Source organism: Neoarius graeffei, chromosome 17, assembly GCF_027579695.1.
Source record: "Neoarius graeffei isolate fNeoGra1 chromosome 17, fNeoGra1.pri, whole genome shotgun sequence".
In the NCBI taxonomy this organism is placed as follows: Eukaryota; Metazoa; Chordata; class Actinopteri; order Siluriformes; family Ariidae; genus Neoarius; species Neoarius graeffei.
In genome coordinates, this window is record NC_083585.1 from 47,396,528 (window position 1) to 47,419,382 (window position 22,855).

General features: G+C 40.5%; 1 protein-coding gene across 4 annotated transcripts in view; it reads right to left on the reverse strand.

The window, feature by feature from the left end:
• aplp1 (amyloid beta (A4) precursor-like protein 1) overlaps nt 1-22,855 on the reverse strand; it is a 146,891-nt gene that overhangs the window by 65,106 nt on the left and 58,930 nt on the right. The window contains exon 1 of one of the 4 annotated variants that reach the window (XM_060897682.1): nt 22,689-22,790. The exons of the other annotated variants lie outside the window; for them this stretch is intronic. Coding sequence (XP_060753665.1) covers nt 22,689-22,706 — 18 coding nt within the window. The 5' untranslated portion in view covers nt 22,707-22,790. Of the gene's footprint in view, nt 1-22,688; nt 22,791-22,855 lie in introns of those variants that run through there. 4 annotated transcript variants of the gene reach the window in all.

Consider the following 22,855-nt stretch of genomic DNA (forward strand, 5'->3'; position numbering starts at 1 on the left):
TAACTAAACACAAAATGTACCATACGATGTGTTACTAGTGTTACCTCACTATGGTATAGAGGAATAAAACCCTTCAGGATGTGCTGTTATCAGAAAATAATTATCTTCAAGGTGGTACCAGTAACTGTGCTTCACTTTCAGGCACATCACAAAACCAAATCGTTGATTATTTTCCGATAATGGGACGCCCCATTGTGTTTTAGTCCATATTAATTTCATTTATCACTATTTACAGACTATTATATCACGACACATGTACGCACACAGTGACTGATACAACACCGACTCGGTTTTTCTCTCCATATTCACAGTTTGCACTTTTTATGCTAAGTGCATCTGCAATCAAATGTATTATCATCTGTCACATTTAGAAAGACAAAGAAAGCCAGCGGTCTGGTTTGTACTCAATGCAGCTATTTGCTTTTAAATAGCATTAAACTTAAGATGGTTTGTGTATTGAAAATGAAGCCCAATGACTCTGCATTTCATAGTATTCTGGTCTAGCCAGCACATTAGCAGTTAAAATGTTATTAGATATCATTATCAGTCAGCCTCTTATACAGTACAGCTTAATCATTATTGGCACGAAGGCGTTTATAATCAAATAAATACAGCTAATTACACTTGCACTGTTTCTCAAGACTTAAAAATATGTCCAAAATGAAATGAACACATGGCGGTTATTTTTTTTAATTTATTTTTTAGTATTATGCAAACTGAATGCTTAAAATCACAAACTTCATTCAAATAACATCATTTGGCTCAGTAATATAATTTGTATAAACAAAATCTTGGCGTCAAGTTGACTGCTACAACTGTTTTAACTCTGTTACATCCTTCTGTCAGTCAACATTCAATGCGGTGCAAAAAACAATACTGTGAGTTGATGCTTCTTGATAGCTACATTAGTCATTTATTTAGTTGCCTATAATGTATACTGGAATTGTTGGTCTGGGGGAAACCATGGCCTAATGTTTAGAGAAGCAGTTTAAGGACCAAAAGGTTGACGGTTTGAGTCAATGGACCAGCAGGAATGGCTGAAGCACTTGAAACTTTTGTCTGGACAAATTAACATTGAGTTTTCTAATAGAGTCGAATAAAATTGCTTTTTTAAAAAATTATTTCTGATGTTTTAATCTGTATAGAAAAATAGATGATTTTTCCCCACTGTTACATAATTGATTCTAAAATTAATGAGCGCTATGTAGGCTTTTGAGCTGTCCCTGCTTGGTTAGATGTTGTGATCTTTCATTTCTCTCACAGACTAACAAGAGAGAGCGAGAGAGATGCTCAGCAATCTGTCCACCCACCCTTGTCCTGTTCTGTTCCCAGGAAGAGTTGCTTCATTTGACAGTTAGAACTTGTTGTAGCCTTGCCAATTACACTCTCTCTCTCTTTCTCACACACACCACCACCAATTTACAAGAATGGAAGCACCTTCAGTCCATTTTTTGGCAGTGCTTTGCACATTTCAGCTCAAATATTTTAAACTTCATATCAAACTCACCAGAAGAGAAACAGGAGTCTTAGTCGATAATAAAAGGGATTTCCTATTATCCGTAATACCGAGAAACTGTCAGCTAAGAAAAATTATTCAGCAATATTTACAGTACCGGGCGGCACGGTGGTGTAGTGGTTAGCGCTGTCGCCTCACAGCAAGAAGGTCCGGGTTCGAGCCCCGTGGCCGGCGAGGGCCTTTCTGTGTGGAGTTTGCATGTTCTCCCCGTGTCCGCGTGGGTTTCCTCCGGGTGCTCCGGTTTCCCCCACAGTCCAAAGACATGCAGGTTAGGTTAACTGGTGACTCTAAATTGACCGTAGGTGTGAATGTGAGTGTGAATGGTTGTCTGTGTCTATGTGTCGGCCCTGTGATGACCTGGCGACTTGTCCAGGGTGTACCCCGCCTTTCACCCGTAGTCAGCTGGGATAGGCTCCAGCTTGCCTGCGACCCTGTAGAAGGATAAAGCGGCTAGAGATAATGAGATGAGATGAGATTTACAGTACCAGTCAAAAATTTGGACATAGCTTCTAATCCAATGTTTTTTTCTTTATTTTTTATTAATTAAAAGTCACTTCGTGTCTTAAAGTAAAGTAATGGATGTCATTTCTCTTTACTTCAACAAGCGGTTCTTAACATAATATGGATTATTTACTGTATTTTTATTCTGCAACTGTAGTCATATCATCTCTAGCTGCTTTATCCTGTTCTACAGGGTCGCAGGCAAGCTGGAGCCTATCCCAGCTGACTACGGGCGAAAGGCAGGGTACACCCTGGACAAGTCGCCAGGTCATCACAGGGCTGACACATAGACACAGACAACCATTCACACTCACATTCACACCTACGGTCAATTTAGAGTCACCAGTTAACCTAACCTGCATGTCTTTGGACTGTGGGGGAAACCGGAGCACCCGGAGGAAACCCACGCGGACACGGGGAGAACATGCAAACTCCGCACAGAAAGGCCCTCGCCGGCCACGGGGCTCGAACCCGGACCTTCTTGCTGTGAGGCGACAGCGCTAACCACTACACCACTGTGCCACCCCAACTGTAGTAATATTTACTGTATTTTTATTATTTACTATTTGATCTTAAACGCATTAAGGCGGCAAGAAACTCGTCCACTAATTAACTTTTGACGAGACAGAGCTGTTAATTGAAAAGCATTCCAGGTGATGACCTCATGAAGCTGGTTGAGAAAATGCCAATAGTGTGCAAAGCGTCATCGAGGTAAACAGTGGCTACTTTGAAGAATCTAAAATATTAAACATTATCACTTTTTTTATCTACCACATAATTCCATATCTGTTCCAGATGATATTTCATAGTTCTGATGTATTGTTCTACAATGTAGAAAAAAGTGTCCAAATACAGAAAAACCTCTGAATCAGTAGGGGTGCACAAACTTGACTGGTAGTGTAGATAACCATTAGTATGGCTGTTTTTTTCCTCCATGTTTTTTGCATATTTTGCAATTAACAGTAAACCCAATGTTCTTTAATCCATCACAACATATAACAAATGTTGAAGCGAACATCATCCCAAGATAGCTGCCCACCTGACATGTACAGTATACAAATACACTAGTGTTACTACAGAATCAACATCTCGCACACACACACACACACACACACACACACACACACAGTGCTAAAAATATTTCCAAGTGAAATATTTGTTCTCAACCAGTGACCATTTTTATTATAGTTGCTATGGTGATTTGAGCAAGTTTTCTATGTGCTTTTGGTGAACTGTTTGTGCAAACGAAGTGCCAGATGAAGTACTATGATCTGTCACAATAGGAGTCATGTAAAATGACAACTTTTATACCTTTTTGTTTAAATAAAGTTAATAATTACAACAAGAAGACAGAGTCATCTATATCCCCCACCCCAAGTTTCAAGATATTATTTGTCACATTCTTCAAGTTCTGCTGCAGGAAACCAACCCTACCTCTTTACACTGACCTCAGCAGCCCATGGCATAAACCCACCAGATCTTTCATCCAGGTGAGCTAAAAATGACAATTTCTCACATTTCTTAGTATCAAAAGGCACAAATACATTACTTAAATCAACACATACACCAACCTTCAAGACCATACCACTCAGTTTTCAAGTTCTGCTCCGGAAACAAAACCTGCCCCTAAGACTAACCTGAAAGACTAAGTCTGAAATTGTTTCCATGGAAAGATGAAAAATTTCTCAAATTTCTTAGTATGAAAAGACACATCTACATCACCTTGTTAACAAGTAGACCAAGTTTCAAATCCGTATCATGAATAGTTTTGGATATATGCTCCGGAAACGAACATCGCGCTTAGAAACTAAGTCAAAATCTATTTTTTTATGTAAAAATATGAAAAATACTTTTTTTTTTCCCCCTCAAAAATCCAAAGTAGCAAAGGTGTCAGGTTACATGTTGCTTGATATGGATACAGTTTCATGAAGATATCTTCAGTAGTTTTAAGGATATGGCCCAGAAATGAAAGTGTGACCAGATGGATGGAACCCATTTCTACAGTATATCCCCTACCAAACTTCATTCGGGCTGGGGAAAATTTTATTTATATATATATAAAAAGGGTGCATCAGTTGCCCTCACTTTCATAAAATCTGATGCATTTTTGTTTGGGTGTTCCTTTTCACCAATAAAGACATCCTGTAAAATTTTTTGACCATATTCAAAAGTCTAATGGTGGCACCATGAGGTTCATTTTTTGCCAAAAAACACTTATTTTGTGTTTTCGCGTAAGGTTTGAATCACAATGTTGGACTCCATTTATTGATTTCTTGTGAGCCAGAGATCATGTTAAGAACTTTTGCAAGGGATTGAGAAGCATTAATGTGATTCATAATACATTTGTATTGTTTAAAAGTAGTTGAACAATGATTCAATGAACAGCTAAAACTCAAACTGTGCTTGATAATATATTTAGAATATGTACTAAAAATGTGTATCTAAGATATTTGGTATACTCTATAAGGTGCCATAATGTTTCATGAAAAGTGATCGAAATTTTGGCATAAAAGTCATAAAATAGCAGCTTTTTCCATAACTTTGAGCTCCTGGTGCCACCATTAAACTTTTGAATTTTGTCAAAATATTTCACCCAGTGTGTTTTCTTACCAAAAGGAACATAAAAACAAAATGCATCGTGATCGGAGGAACTTTTCATTTTTAGGGGGCAACTGATATAAATAATTGTAAGGATAACGAAGGGATGAAAAAGAGCAAGCCTGAAATATTATAGTTCAGCTTCATCAGTAACGATGGCATGCTATTAATCAAACAGCACTACAATTAGCACTATCATTATTTCTCTCCATCACACTTCTATGCAGAACTACAACACACTGAGATTTTGACATGCATTGAAACGGAGCATGATGCTTAAAGTGCATATCACGGGTAAATTCAGGACCAAAATCATTGTAATGCTCCTATTTTATATTAAACTTTGGTCAAATATCTGTAACATTCTGCATTCTCTGCAATTTTTTTTTTTACCTTGCACAATACCAGAAAAATTCAGTTGAAATCAAGCCATTTGAGGTGAATTGGTCCACCTCTGAAAAACTTGCCATTTGGATTTCCATGGAAACATTGATTTTCATGACGTCACATGCAGGACGCCTCCTTCTGAATCCTACGTCAGCGCTGGTTTGTTTATGAGAAAACGGCCTGGTGGTTTTCTGCAAATTTCTTCAACATTATCACGTAATTATTAAAATGGTTAACAGATGTATCGTAGGAGGGTGTAGCAACACCAATCATGATGGGATTAGTACTCATCGTTTCCCAAAAGACCGAACAACGAGAGAGAAATGGGAGCGCTTGGTGTACACAGGCTGTGCACTGAAACCGTGCAAGCTCTCTCAGCCTGCTGGCGCTTCCGCAGGTAACGTCACGAATCTGGCTCCAGACTCCCTTGGGATTTTTCCAGACGCATTTTGTTATTTTATTTTTTTCTGCTGCAGACAGCTGGCCTTGTGCAACATTACCCTTCTGGATGAGTGTGTAAAGGGACATACTTTCATATAAAAACAAAACAAAACACGAAATTGGTTCAGAATATGCACTTTAACTCTGAACATTAAAATGATCACAGCACTAGGAACAGTGTGTTACTGTCACTGCCTGGCCTTGTAGAGTTCTGCTTCATTGAGCATTCAGCACTTGCACTCACCCTCTTTGTAGCAGGATGACCTCATGTTTAGCGTTGACGTAATCGCGAATCCCTGCCAACTAAGCTAGTGTGGCGACGGGGGCTGACGTTATTCTGTCATGTGTCACAAATCTTTTAACTAATCCAGCCCATTTTAATCAAGTCAGATGCCCTGCAGTAAATACACTGTGTGTGCCTGTGTGGAAACATGTTTTCTTCACATCCACTCATCTTCATTTGGACACGAGGTCCAGATATGATCTCATGCACCATGTGTCATTCCAGACAGCCACTGTCAACATTTTAAAGTAACAGTAAACCATTTCAGTTCTCATTACCTTACTCTGATTGAGTGTTAGCTACATCAGCACTTCATGCACACTTCTGAGACATCCACGTTGCTCGTAAATAATCCAAACCATTTACATTGACACAGATTTGATCTACAATTAAGGTTAAATCCAGTTGAAGCCTATTTACGTCAATGTTTATTGAGTAACACTTCGAGGCATGCTGTTATACCAAAATAATCAACGATGCAGTGGTGTGATGTGGCCAGATGAATAGCAGGAGTTATTTTTTAATCACTGAGAAAGCTGATATTTTTCCAAAGACGGCACTTCCTGCAGTGTGTTCTTCGTACATTTTAGTACAATCATTTATATTTAATGTTGTGGAGTATCTACAAGACAAGTTCGTTCCTGTAGAATGTACATTATGGTTGATTTAAACAGCTGTTCCCTCACCAGCCTCTTTTCTTTCTCTTTTGACGTTAGTAGTAATTAAAAAAAACACCCACACACACAAAATTCTCTCTTCTGAAGACTTTCCTGTGTTGAAAACTATTGTAACTGACTGTTACAAAGCTGTCACACTGGAGACTCCTTCCTTACATGTTAAACAAACATCTCCTTCCAAGAAGCTCCATGACAGCAACAATTATACATTTTTTTCTTTGTTAAGAAACTATCACTATATAAACAATATACTAATGCATTACAGTGAGTTCATTAATATAAAACTGTTGTTATAGCTGGGAATACTGTCAGAGCTGCCGTAATAGAAAATTAATCAACACCAATCAGGATTAAATAATGTTTAATGAGGCTGGGTTAATGGAGGAACATTTTTATTACAACATTTGTGAATTACCGCATCACATCTAGCATTGTATCTCAAAACAACTATTCGCCGAAGACAAGGTGAATATCGGTGATTATTATACATACAGGACACTTTTTTGATGGAATAAAAATGTGTTCTATTCCCTTCTATCGGGTTCCATTCATGTGGTTTGATAGCATGCAATATTGTTAGCATATCGCTTATCCTACGTGTATTACAGTCACTCTACTCAATGGAGAATGAACGTTGAATATGGTTTACGATATCGCATGGTTGTCAAGACATGTCACACATGAGAGCTGATGCGAATAGCCAATGAGAAAGTTTTCTGCTGTGCATGCGGAGAAGCATTTCTTTCCTGTATATATTATAATAATAATAATAATAATAATAATTTTTCATAGTATATCAGATAGGCGGCACGGTGGTGTAGTGGTTAGCGCTGTCGCCTCACAGCAAGAAGGTCCGGGTTCGAGCCCCGTAGCCGACGAGGGCCTTTCTGTGTGGAGTTTGCATGTTCTCCCCGTGTCCGCGTGGGTTTCCTCCGGGTGCTCTGGTTTCCCCCACAGTCCAAAGACATGCAGGTTAGGTTAACTGGTGACTCTAAATTGACCGTAGGTGTGAATGTGAGTGTGAATGGTTGTCTGTGTCTATGTGTCGGCCCTGTGATGACCTGGCGACTTGTCCAGGGTGTACCCAGCCTTTCGCCCGTAGTCAGCTGGGATAGGCTCCAGCTTGCCTGCGACCCTGTAGAACAGGATAAAGCAGCTACAGATAATGAGATGAGTATATCAGATATATTCCATTTAGCTACTCATCTTCGACTTGTTTGATGTCACGCTAGCTGAATGGAATATATCCGATATACCACTCAACGCCAGCCAATAGTATTTAAATAATAACTGAGATGAAATCGAGGTTATTATTCACTGATATTCACTTAGCCTGAGGCAGATAATTGGTTTAGTATAAATACACAGGTGATTATTTAAAAAAAAGTTCTAAAAAATACTTTTCAATCTTCAAAAGTAATGCAAATGTAAAAATGTGCAAAAAAAATGATGCAAACGTATCATTTGTGTCACTTATCTATGCCGACTCACATAAAACACTGTTTTGAAATCGATAAAATAAATCACAATTCCACCTTACCTTTGAATAGTTTTAGACCAAACTCCATAGCATCTTTAGTGTTTTTAGGAACAGCATTTCCTTTCATCGTTTGTAATTCTTCCTCACTTACAGTCATGAAGCGCTTGGCCGCCATTTTGCCGAGTCACTTGAGATGATTATCGAGAAACAGTCCGTATTCTCGACCAATCAGTGCACACGACTTTCTATAAAACCACCTGCGTATTTGTAATAAATTATGTTGACTGATAGGCTGCTGTAAATTGGTTTTTCACACATTTAACGAGGACCAATTAGGATCACCTTTTAATTCAATGTATTTTCTTTATTATTAATTAAAAAAAAAAAAAAGACTTCATGTCTTAAAGTAATAATGTCGTTTCTCTTTACTTAGTTGAGTGGTTCTTGATATAATACAGTGCCTTGCAAAAGTATTCATACCCCATGAACTTTTTCACATTTTTCCACCTTACAACCACGAACTTAAAAGTTTTTTTTATTGAGATTTTATGTGATAGACCAACGCAGAGTAGCACATAATTGTGAAGTGAAACGAAAATGATAAATGGTCTTCAAAATTTTAAACAAATAAAAATCTGAAAAATGTGGTGTGCATTAGTATTCAGCCCCCTGTACTCTGATACCTCTAAATACAATCCGGTGCAATCAATTGCCTTCAGAAGTCATCTAATTAGTTAATAGAGTCCTACTGTGTGTAATTTACTCTCAGCATTAATACACTTGCTCTGTGAAGGCCTCAGTGGTTTGTTAGAGAACACTGAAGAACAAACAGCATCATGAAGACCAAAGAACTCACCAGACAGGTCAGGGATAAAGTTCTGGAGAAGTTTAAAGCAGGGTTAGGTTATAAAAAAAATATCCCAAGCTCTGAACATCTCAAGAAGCACTGTTCAATCCATCATTCAAAAATGGAAACAGTATGGCACAACTGCAAACCTACCAAGACATGGCCGTCCACCTAAACCGACAGAGCGAGCAAGGAGAGCACTGGTCAGAGAAGCAGCCAAGAGGCCCATGATCACTCTGGAGGGGCTGCAGAAATCCACAGCTCAGGTGGGAGAATCTGTGCACAGGACAACTATAAGTCGTACACTCCACAAATCTGGCCTTTTTGGAAGAGTGGCAAGAAGAAAGCCATTGTTGAAAGACAGGCATAAGAAGCCATGTAGGGGACACAGCAAACATGTGGAAGAAGGTGCTTTGGTCAGATGAGACCAAAGTTGAACTTTTTGGCCTAAATGCAAAGCGCTATGTGTGGCGGAAAACTAACACTGCTCATCACCCTGCACACACCATCCCCACTGTGAAACATGGTGGTGGCAGCATCATGCTATGGGGATGCTTTTCTTCAGCAGGGACAGGGAAGCTGCTCAGAGTTGATGGGAAGATGGATGGAGCTAAATACAGGGCAATCCTGGAAGAAAACCTGTTGGAGGCTGCAAAAGACTTGAGACTGGGAAGGAGATTCATCTTCCAGCAAGACAATGACCCTAAACATACAGCCAGAGCTACAATGGAATGGTTTAGATCAAAGAATATTCATGTGTTAGAATGGCCCAGTCAAAGTCCAGACCTAAATCCCATTGAGCATCTGTGGCAAGACTTGAAAATTGCTGTTCACAGACGCTCTCCATCCAATCTGGCTGAGCTTGAGCTATTTTTCAAAGAAGAATGGGCAAAAATTTCAGTGTCTAGATGTGCAAAGCTGGTAGAGACATACCACAAAAGACTTGCAGCTGTAATTGCAGCAAAAGGTGGCTCTACAAAGTATTGACGCAGGGGGGCTGAATACTAATGCACACCACATTTTTCAGATTTTTATTTGTTTAAAATTTTGAAGGCCATTTATCATTTTCATTTCACTTCACAATTATGTGCTACTCTGTGTTGGTCTATCACATAAAATCTCAATAAAAAACTTTCAAGTCCGTGGTTGCAAGGTGGAAAAATGTGAAAAAGTTCAAGGGGTATGAATACTTTTGCAAGGCACTGTATGGATTACTATAGTTACTGAATAGGGCTATTTACTCTATTTAGTATTTTTATTTTTTTACTATTTACTGTTTGATCTCAAATGCATTAAGAAGGCCAGAAATTGCGCTAATTAACTTTTAATGAAGCACAGCTGTGAATTGCAAAGCATTCCAGGTCACTACCTCATGAAGCTGGTTAAGATAATGCCAATAGTGTGTAAAGCGTCATCAAGGTAAACAGTGGCTACTTTGGAGAATCTAAAATATGAAACATCATAGTTTGGATTTCTTCATTATTCTCCCCCACCTAAACAAAGTTTGGCGGGGGATATGGAAACAGGTTCCGTCTATCCGTCTGTCCATGTTTTTGTTTCCAGGCCATATCTTTAAAACTACCGAAGATATCTTCATGAAACTTTGTATACATATCAAGCAACATTTGAACTGGCACTGTTTGCCATTTTGGATTTTTGACAAAGTATTTTTCAGATATTTACATAAAAAATAGATTTTGACTTAGTTTCTAAGAGCAATGTTGGTTTCCGGAGCATACTGTATATCCAAAACTATTCATGATATGGATTTGAAACTTGGTATACATGTTAACAAGGTGATGTAGATGTGCCTTTTCATACTAAGAAATTTGAGAAATTTAAATTTTTCATCTTTCCATGGAAACAATTTCAGACTTGGTCTCTCAGGTTGGTCTTAAGGCCAATTTATGCTGACAACCCAGTCCTCGCAGATAGCGTCGCGGACAGTGTCTGCGTAGCCCCCCCACCTTCGCAGACGCTCTGCGCGCACCTCCCAAAAATTGTGACCACCGCAGAAGCCTCGCAGACAGCGTCGCAGACAAGAGGGCTCTGATTGGTCCACTCTACATCCGCTGTACACGCACTTCCGCTTCCCTACTTTCCCGGTTTGGTTTGTTTTCACGACCGGCATTTTTAAAAACACGAGTGAAGATGGAGCAGCATGAAGAGCGGTTGATCGAGGAAGTACGTACATCTATACGACTCCAGTTCTAGTCATTATAAAAAAAAAAAAAAAAAAGTTCTAGTCATTATAAGTAACCGGAGGATAAACACTCCACTAACCACACCCACCAACTACTCCTAGCGACTTCGCGCCCCCTTGCGTTGTGGCGGTGAATAACATCGTGCACGCCTATTACTCCCCGCTCAACGATAAATTACAACTATCTGCGAAAAGCTATCTGCGAAAGCCTTGTCGCAAGAGCATGCAGAGGCCTTTAGGGGTAGGCTTTGTTTCCGGAGCAGAACTTGAAAACTAGGAGCGGTATGGTCTTGAAAGTTGGTATACGTGTTGATTAAGTAATGTATATGTGTCTTCTCATACTAAGAAATGTGAGAATTTTTACTTTTTAGCTCACCTGGACCAAAGGTTTATGCCACGGGCTGCTGAGGTCAGTGTAAAGAGGTAGGGTTGGTTTCCTGCAGCAGAACTTGAAAAATGTGACAAATAATATCTTGAAACTTGGTATATAGTTGGTATATAGGGCGGGGGATATAGATGACCATCATCTTGTTCTACAATGTAGAAAGTAGTCAAAATACAGAACTGATGAATGAGTAGGCGTGTCCAAACGCTTGACTGGTACTACTGTATGTGTACACGGCCTCCCATGACTCCAGTGCAATGCTGCTACACAGTCCATCTTCATGACTGGAATAATTGTAGTATGTAGGTTGTAATCAGACTTGTTTCACAGTTGAGATATGAGTATGTGGGTAAAGGTTCTGCCTTTGAGAGTTTTAAACCCCTTCTGGCTGTCTGAATCTGGGTGAGTTCAGCTATTTTTAACCTCTGCTACAAGCTCCATGGCAGTAAGGTCTCATACATTATGTTCAGTAATACAAGTTACATACCATCAGTTCTACACATTACTCATCATACGGTCATATGAGAAAAAAAGAAAAAAATACAACGTATGGACATACCGTATAACTGAGAATAAACAGATACTCTCACACACGCATAAATGTGCAGTGTTTCTGCAGCACAGATGGTCTGGTCATGGGTGGTTGCCCAGTTCTCTTAACCCCTTAGCCTTCTTACTACTGTATCTCACTCGCTCTCTCTGCATTCCCTTGTCTTATCTTCTCTGTTAATCCCCACCTTCCCCCATCAGCACTCTTCATTTCCTCCTTCTTGTTCTCTCCATCCCCAACTGCTATTAGTGCTGTCGAGATTGGTGCATTCATCATTGTAATCACATTAATTAATTATTCAGCACTCAGCTTCGTTTGCCTGCCGGGCCTTGATTAGAAGAGCCGAGCTGCAGCAGAACCCGATTAAAAAAAAAAAAAAAAGCTTGGAGCTCGAGTTGAGAAAAAGTCCAGTCCCTCTTAGTTGTTAAGTTGCTTAGTTGTTAATTACACACCATATGCTAACTGCACGTTGTAATTAGTGCTAACTTAAAATTCGGCCACCAAAACCCATCAGCCACTGGCTCTCGGATGTGATGCTTTCCATATCACTAATTTCGGGTGGTGACCCCGGCTAAGGTGAAGAGGCTTTACAAGGGATTCCTGGAGTGGCAGCCCAGCCGCCTGCTCTCAGAACACATTATCATAGTGCATTAGCTGAGCCAGCTGGATGGATAGGGCAGCAGATGGCAGATGATCTCCACATGGGTTGATTTGGGACAATCGCCACCTCACACACACGCACAACAGCACCTGTTGGACTTTATTTTATAGCCAGTCATCATGGAAAAAAAAAAAGTCATCATTAAGGATTATTGAGATAAATATGATGAAGGTATATTTATAATAACCTTCGACAAACTCTGAATAAATGCATAGTATTTTACAATTTGGGGTACCGGTAGTCACACATGCAGATTAGGCAAAATACCCAGCCACTAGGGTTGTACCGTACATGCTTAGTGCTAGTCCCAAGTCCGGATAGATAGAAGGCCCAGCGCAAGATTAGTGTGAGCTAAACTGGTTATTAACCTTCTGAAAATAAAGTCTCATTAGTCATAGTCTTTGGATTTGCACTGGAATGAGAATATTCATTTACGAACAAGTAAAGGAGACTCATATCAGGTTTGCATTATACACACACAACATGCTTAATCTTACACTGGCCTTAAACCATTGTTTAACAGATTTTCCACAGTATAAACCATATCTATAATTATTCTATCCACATTTACTGGATATGAGCAATCTCACGCTCTGATCGGCTACTCTACTACTGGCCTATCAGCTCATATACCGTGACTAGAGAAAAACAAAATGGTGGAGCGTGTTGCTAAACCAACCGAGGACGAAATAAAAACTCTACTCGAAAACAACCCCCCCCCAAAAAAAAATATTTCAAAGAAACAGAAAGCGCTAAAAGAATATAGTGCCCCCCCATATCTCTTGTTCCACACTCCAGCCCAGTCGGTGGGAGTAATGCACCTTTTTGGTTTGCCAACCACCAAAAAAAAAAAAAAAAAAGGCAACACAATATGGAATAAAAGTATTTGACTGTAAGAACGTGTCTTTTTTATTTTTCAACAATTATTATTATAGCATTTTTCACAAATTGCTACTGTCATTTCACCGGTTGATTTACATTCTAAGCGTAAATCATTTTGTTGGATGCTTGGTATAACATTTTTATCTATCAAGTTTGCAAAAAATAAAAAATGTTCCGTTTCTCAAAATCCAATGAATGTGGATAGAATAAAACAGTTATTCCACTCAATCTCATTGTACATGGCTTAGAGCCAACTGGGTGCTACGCGCCTCGTCGGCTATCAGCTCATGTATGACTCAATTTCGTGGAATAACTTAAATATCAAACAAAAATACGCTTCAAAGCTGAAAACTGTCATGGAAGCTAACTCAAACCTGAAATTACATTCTTTCTCTGAAAATGGCTCGTTTTGGAGGGAATTTATTAATGGGATCAGCTAATGTTAGCTAGCTGGGCATTCCTAATAGTATCAGATAGCAGGAACTGGTCTGAAAAAATGCTGTTTCAGGAATAATGCAAATATATTGATCCAGAAGTATGCCATATTTGATGAAAGCACATTCATACATTTCTCTTAAAAAGAAACGTGGACATTTTAAAAAATAAAAACTCTGATCAACAATTTAGTTGAGCTATTGCTGCTTAGCCTGGGCCCGCCCATCCTAAGCGTGACACAACACGAGGGCCTGTTGCGAGCTTAGTCTGGCCAGGCAAGCTATCTCCAGCTCTTCCAAGCTCCCGAAAAATCGGAAACCAATCAACTTTGAGCATCTCCAACGGCTCTGGGTAGAGGCGTGTTCAAGGCACTGACGTAGTAGAACTGCAACCGGAAGCCATAGATTGTTTACAGAATCTATGCCGGAAGCGCTTCATTCACTAGAAACATTACGAACATGGAGCAAGTTCTCATTGAAAACAGAGCAAAGAGCAGCCCTGGAGGTATTTATTGAAAGGAAGGACGTTTTCGCCTTGCTCCCGACCGGCTTCGGTAAGAGTTTAATCTACCAGTTAGCCCCATCGCATCGCATACGTCAGAGGAAAGAGTGATGTGATTGGTTTAAGCTTCATCACAGCCTTTTCTGGCTTCGACCAGTAGCAAACTGAGGCATTTCAGGGAGGCGGGTCAACCACGGGCTCTGGGAAACGGTTGGGCTTAATATCTTGGCCAGACCAAATGCTCGCAGAGCTTTGCAGTCGCGTTAGCCAGACTAATTGCTGCTAGCCACTAAGGGCAATGAGAGATGTCGCTGTTGCACTATTTTTGTGTATATGTCGGATTTACAAATCCGGAAATAAAACGAAATAAGAAAATAAAAATAACGAAACTCTCAATTTGTACTTCTGGTATCGAATCTGTAAATTTGATTTGGAAATGTTTGGTGTGCGTGCTGCATTTGATCTACAAAATAATGCTCGAAATACAATACTGATGATCCATCATCGTACTAAAATACATACATGGTGATATTTTGAAAGACTTCCATTGTGATCCCATGAGCGATAATTAACCCGAACTCTAGAGCTCATAATCCGTAGTTTCAGCGTATACACAAAAACGGTACTACATCAATACCTACAGTAAAACACGCAAGCTGTATATACAGGGTTAGTCAAAATTATGTTAACACTAATGGATTATTTTTCTCCTGAATGTGTGCCGTGCCATGACCGCTGCTGGCGTATGTTTTTGACACCCCAACAGTGACGTCAAATGTCTACTTAGTACAGATGGTGCAGCAGGACGCCATTGATGAACTTCCACTACAGATCCAATTGGCGCGGTATTTCCAACAGGACGGCGCACTGCTGCATTTTGGCTGTACTGTTCGTGCTTATCTCGACCACACATTTCCAGGTCGATGGATAAGTCGAGGTGGACCATTGCCATGGCCTCCTCACTCCCCTGATTTGACACCCTGTGATTTCTGTGCATGGGGTATGGTGAAGGAGTGCGTGTATAGCAGGAAAGTTCATGAGATCAACGACCTCAAAGACAGAACAAGGACTGTATCATCATCTATTCCCCACAAAATGTGTGTCCGGGCTTTAAATGGTACTGTTGCACGCTGGTTTTTGTCTGTTGAACACAATGGTGAAAAGGTTGAGACCGTCCTGTACCGTAAATCATCTTGTACACATGATGTAATGTTTTGTAAATGGTTTCTACCATTTAAGTGTGAACATAATTGTGACTAACCCTGTACTATTTCACTTTATACATGGGTAAAAGTGGTGGTTTATTTATGACCCTCATTGCCAGAAGCGTTTTAATCCCCCAAAAATGTGCTAAAAGGCTCCATGTGTTTAGAAATGAATCATATTGACATGTACAAGATGTCATGGGTAATTACAGACGCCTATAAAGAAATCGGATATACGGCTGTATGCGCTGCTAGGCACATATTTTAACATGAATGCACAATCATGTATATCCTGTTATCATAGAGAAGAGGGATAAATTAAAGGGAAAAATACAACATTAAGTGTCTTGGGAAAGTGTTGGGCCACCATGAGATGCCAGTGCACTTTCACTGATGCTCTGTAACTGCAGTGGGAGGGATGAACGCCATTCTTCGAAAATATAGCCCTTGTAACTGGTGTTTTGATAATGGTGGTGAAAAGATCTCATCTCATTATCTCTAGCCGCTTTATCCTTCTACAGGGTCGCAGGCAAGCTGGAGCCTATCCCAGCTGACTACGGGCGAAAGGCGGGGTACACCCTGGACAAGTCACCAGGTCATCACAGGGCTGACACATAGACACAGACAACCATTCACACTCACATTCACACCTACGGTCAATTTAGAGTCACCAGTTAACCTAACCTGCATGTCTTTGGACTGTGGGGGAAACCGGAGCACCCGGAGGAAACCCACGCGGACACGGGGAGAACATGCAAACTCCGCACAGAAAGGCCCTCGCCGGCCACGGGGCTCGAACCCGGACCTGCTTGCTGTGAGGTGACAGCGCTAACCACTACACCACCGTGCCGCCGTGGTGAAAAGATGATACCTGAAAAATCACCCATAGATATGGTTTGCACCAGATGGGCTGGTTCGAGTATTTCAGAAACTGAAGCTCTCCTCATGTTTTCATGCAGTCAATCGAGTTAACACAAAATGGGGGGTGTGTGTGAGATCAGAAGAGAATGGCCAGACAGGTTTGAGCTGACAGGAAAGCTATAGCACCTTCCAACAGCAGAAGATCACACTGGGTTCCACTTGCGTCAGCCAACAACAGGAATCTGAGACTGCAGTGTGGACAGGCTCACTTCAGAGTGTGTATGGGAGAGATCAGTGCATCTTTGACTCCACACATCTGTCATCTTTTTATGTGCATATTTCAGGGTCGTGACGGAGAAGTGCAGGTAGACTTCCATGCTTCCACTCGCAACGCATCATGATGTGGTTGTGATGAGAAGCAGGATTTTCCCACGTAACTATTCTCACACCACCCTTTTGAGCAAATGCATTCCTCCTCTTCACCGGGATATCTCTCATTCACTCCTACACTCTGATGTGTGCACATGGCATGACGAACTATTGTAACTCCTGCTGTATTGGTACTGGAACAGATAGATGAGATACGCATACACTAACAGAGAAATAAATTAGTCAAAGATCAGCACCTTTGGTCATTCTGTCAAGTTCAACACACATTTATTTATTCTATCCACATTCACTGGATATGAGCAATCACATGCTCTGATTGGCTACTCTACTACTAGGATATCAGCTCATATTCTGTGAGTAGAGAAAAACAAAATGGTGGAGCGCATCAAGTCAGATAGATCACTTTGTGATAGTCTCGCCCAATATTGCCTGTTTCACACTCCAGCCCAGTAGGTGGCGGTAATGCACCTCCAAGTTGGTTTGCCAACCAGCAAAAAAAAAACTAAAGAAAAACAAAATGCTGGCGCATGTTACTGAACCAACCGAGGATGAAATAAACTTTACTCGAAAACAAAACCCCAAAAAAATACAAAAGAAAAAAAATGCAACAAAATATGAAATAAAAAAAGTATATGATGGTAAGAATCTTTTTTTTTTTTAAAAGGTCCCATGGCATGAAATTTTCACTTTCTGAGGTTTTTTAACGTTAAAATGAGTTCCTCTGACCTTCTTAAGTCACCCCAGTGGCTAGAAATTTCATAATGTGTAAACCAAACTATGCCCAACATTTGAGAATGGCGCGTCAAAACGGCGCGTTGATAAGCTCTTCCCTTTACTACGTCAGCAAGGGAGATGATCCCCACGCCCCCCCTCTGGATTCCCACCCACCGTATGGATTGCCCCGCCCAGTTGTAGTGAGGAGACCATAGAGGACACAACAACATGGCATCACCTAAGCGAGTGAAACATGGAAATTGCGCTGTACATGGATGTGACAACACAGAAAGGAGTCTGTTTTTACTGCCGACGGGAGAGCCCCTGAAGACGCAGTGGCTTAATTTTATTTACTCCAATAATACGCCATCGAGTCTACCTAAGACGGTGTATGTTTGTCGGAAGCATTTTCCTGAGGAATGTTTCCACAACTTGGGACAGTACAGGGCAGGTTTTGCACATCAACTGTCACTGAAGCCTGGGTCCGTACCAAGCATCCCTGCCGCATCAGCAACAAACACCGAACAAGTAAGTGTATAACTGTTAAGTCGTTTTGCCGTGTTTTAAAATCGGTGCGTTAGCCTAGCAATGGCTACATTAGCTGTGCAGCTAACCGCTTCCTGCAGTTAGCCAGGTAATCTGCGCTACAAAACTAAAGAGCATGCAGCATGCTCTGTTAAACTGACTTTAGTCTGGAAATTGACTGTAACTTATGAGCTTATGTTTGACTATTGCTCCGCAATGCATGTCTTCTGTTGGATAAGCGCTATGTTGCTGTAGTTGCTGCTTCCATCCTCTTTGGTTATGGAGTGTGTGTTCAAGCCTAGGGTATTATACGTTCGTAAACTACCACTCCGAACACTCTCACTCTCTGTTCTCGGCTTCACGTTGAGTTTACGAAAGGAGTCCGAGGGAGAACAGGGTTTTGTCTTAGCAGCGTGGCTACAGGCGCTGACAGCAGCGAGTATGCGTGTGCACAGCTTGGTCAAGCCCCTCCCCCCATGGCCCGCCCCCACCCTCTACCCTTCCCCGCCTCCTGCTTCTCATTAGCAAAACGACGCACTGGGAAAAGCGCTGAAATGGGGCTTTCTCCCAGGAGGCTATATTTATGTGCCGAGGGTTCATTTCGAGAAAGGCTGCGGATATAACATCCGGAAGCCTCCACAAGCCCGTTTAAAGCATCAACAAACCACCATGCCATGGGCCCTTTAAGTTTTCAAAAATTATTATTATATCATTTTTCACAAATTGCTACTGTCATTTCGCCGGTTTGTTTACATTCTAAGCGGAAATGATTGTCAGACATTTTGTGTAAATTCTTTATTGATTTGCAAAAAATAAAAATGCACCGTTTCTCAAAACACAGTGAATGTGGATAGAATAAAACAGTTATTCCACTCACTCAATCTCATCTTAAATGGCTTGTACAACTTGACTTCGTGGAATTACTTAATTATTCTCTCCACATTTTACTGGATATGAGCAATCGTGCACTCTGATTGGCTGCTCTACTTTGAGGCTATCAGCTCATATACCGTGAGTAGAGAAAAACAAAATGGTCGAGTTTCAAATGTTTGTTTTCCAGCACAAAATTAAATGTTACAGGAAAAAAAAAGTTTGTATCTGAGCAGCATATCATAAGAAAACACTTTTCAGATTAAAAAAGAAAGCATAATGAAGGCTGCTGGGTTTTGGGGCAAAATGAAGAAGCGAGTGTGACAGTCAAAGTGTCCAGAAGAACTGGGGCTGGTTCTGTAAGACGCTCAGTAAAACCTACAGCTCATTTCCTTATCAAACTGCACTCATTGGACCTGAGACTACTATTTTTTTTTTTTAAGCAAAGGATCGTCTCATACCAAATACTGACTCGCACATACTAGCACAGTTTCATTACAAATATTAAAAATGTATCTGGGGGGAAAAAAAGCCAAGCAAACACCTCTTACTTTTTCCCATTGTACATCAATTATGTGAAGATGTTTGTCTATGTACACTTTTCCACCTTCTTTTTTGCAGATTGCCATCCAGTGCTTAGTCCTAAGCGTGCATTATGGGCCGTGTTACTTGTCCCGCGTAAATGTAATCTGCTTCCTTTTTATAGACATAATTACGACTACATCAAGGACAGCATGAGCAAGCCTCCATTTCTTTCTATAGACACACAAAGGGGCTTTTTCATTTTGAAAATTCAATTACTTCCATTCAGATTGAGACATGGTTTGTATCCTTGCTGCTTGATTACACACTGTCTGCTTCAGAGATCTTTTCCGCCAGAGCAGAATGTCAAATGAAGCTGCAATCAAGCGCTACAGATTGGACAACAAGTACAGCAAAGCCTGGGTGACAAAGCCAAAGGATGTATACAAAGATATGTGGATAATAAGGAATCTGTGTTTGTAAAATACAAATAGCAATTCAGTAATCTGTCGTATTGCCTGGGAAGCTGAAACTCTATTGAATGGCAAAGGCAGGAAGTACATGAACCTCAAATAGGGTAGTTTACGGAATCAGAAGGCCAAGGCTTAAAGACAAGTCTGTGTCTTAATACTTCCATACTATTCATGTATTTGAAGCCAGAACATATGTCTCCTTTTTTTATTGCCTAATGTCTCATCTCATTATCTCTAGCCGCTTTATCCTTCTACAGGGTCGCAGGCGAGCTGGAGCCTATCCCAGCTGACTACGGGCGAAAGGCGGGGTACACCCTGGACAAGTCGCCAGGTCATCACAGGGCTGACACATAGACACAGACAACCATTCACACTCACATTCACACCTACGGTCAATTTAGAGTCACCAGTTAAAGTGCCATTCCACCATTGGATGTATTCTTTGGCATAAAATACAATATATTTTGACAACATATATAAATGGTATCACTAGACAGAGAAATATTTTAGCTTCAAAATGATCTCAAACAATTTTTTGACAACGACAAGTATATTAATTTTGCGACCAAAGTCACCTACCCTTTTAATTTCCGCGCGTGAGGTCATCGGCAGGTTCCCCTTCTTGTGTACTACGTGACATGTGACGTGACATGTGACATGGCACATATCAGCAATGGCGGATAGAACACGATAAAAATAATACCAATAAATCTAGCTAACTGAAAGATTAACTCAATTTTCGCAATTTTTTTGGCCCCCATATACGAGGAGAAATGACTCTCTCACTTTGGGGGTTTCCTGGTCTAAAAATAGACCAACACGTGGTACACGAAGGGGAACCTGCCGATGACATCACGTTTCACTACCGCGCAGAAATTAAAAGGGTAGGTGACTTTGGTCGCAAAATTAATATACTTGTCATTGTCAAAAATTATGTTTGATATATCATTTTGAAGCTAAAAGATTTCTCTGTCTAGTCATGTTGTCATAAAATATATTGTATTTTATGCCAAAGAATACATCCAATGGTGGAATGGCACTTTAACCTAACCTGCATGTCTTTGGACTGTGGGGGAAACCGGAGCACCCGGAGGAAACCCACGCCGACACGGGGAGAACATGCAAACTCCACAAAGAAAGGCCCTCGCCAGCCACGGGGCTCGAACCCGGACCTTCTTGCTGTGAGGCGACAGTGCTAACCACTACACCACCGTGCCGCCAATGATGGATATATGTAAATTTATAGAGCCTTGCTGATTTTCATCTAAGGGCTTCTCCATGCAAACACAACTTTTACACCTGCAAGTTACTTTAATTTGCTTTATTAGATTGTACTTACCTTTCAATATTTTTGTTGTAGTCATTGCCGATGGAGTTTATCACGGTCTCCTGTTCAGTAAATTAAGCTCAGCCTGAGTGACTAAAAGATCACAATCCTTGATCAAATATGTTTATTGGATGGTTACACGCCCAGTGATTGATTGATTGTTTGTTTGTAAACCGGCTGTTGAGGTTATGGTCTGCATCTTATGGAGTGGCTTCTTTTAGTTTAGCCAGTAGCTTCTTGGCTAGCTTACATAGCTAGATTGTCAGCTTCGAGGTTAGTAGGCATGTCCCAGCCATACTGTTCCAGCTGCCAGGCTTCACTATCCCCGCCCCTTTCTCCATTTATGGACTAGCCGGGAGTTAGGTGGAGTCAGGCGCTGCCAAGATGGCAACGCCCGTAGCCTCCTTCTTTGAGCTTCAAACCCACCCTTCAGAAATCCTATGAGTGACATCACAGAGGTTTTGTCCATTATTTTTAGTTTTTACATTTTAGGAAACAATCCACAACAATTCAGCGACATCCGAGCATCTTAAATTCTAACATAAACTCGAATATATTTTGTCAAAACATCTATATTTTAAATTCTTTTGACCGATCCAGTTTATGGAGGAATTTCACCAAACTTTGCAAAAGGTTTTATTATAATGACAGTTACGTATACACATATTAAAATGAAAATAATTTGGGCAGATTTTACCAGAGTTATGCCCTTGATGATTAACAAACTTGTACTTTGGTAATTTCATCAAGGTATGCTTGTTTTCTGAAATCAACTTCCCTCACAGTTTTTATCCCCCGCTGGCTGAAAGGCCCAAAGGGGGATTAGGTCATGGTGACGTCCGTCCGTCCCGGGAAGGGTACTCACCTTCTGAAATCAACTCCTCTTGCAATTTTTGGAAGAATTTCACAAAACTCTAAGGATTCTGCGTTATATGTCGGTAATGCGCATATTGCAATTTTGTTCAGTTCAGTTGCATTTGACCAGAGTTATGGCAGAGTTGCCAGCGGGGGATACTGTGCTCTCAGAGTGCCCCTTTGTTTTGTTTTGCAGAGGATTTCATCCAAAGAACTGTGGATCAATAGAAGATTTATGATGTTCTGTGGGATGTTCAAAGCTCAGGGATATATTTGTTTGATAACCAAACCTTGACTGATATTTTTTCAAGGACTTTTAGCCCCAGACTTAGCCTCACCATTTGACTTTTAGGTTGTAACATTACACAAAAGTGGAAAAGCTAAAAAAATAAAGAAGAAAGTAAAAGGGGGGAGAGAATGTGACCAATCATGAACACCTCTGAATTTCAAATGTTTTCCAAATACACAGCTATCAAAAAAATGAATTTGACCTACACATAATCGTCGGAGTAAGTCCATTAGTCATAAGCACTTATTTGCATAATAATCGCGATACACAATAATAAACAATTACGCATAACCACAAGGTCATCGATCACCTCCAGAGATATCGGCATGAATCAGAAACAGTGCCGAGCCGTTCTGCATTGCTGTTCACACGCGATCAGAATACCACTGCCATTTAATCCACTTTTGGGTAAAATCTTACTGTATACAATAGATCAGAATACCATCCATTATCTGTAGCCACTTATCCTGTTCTACA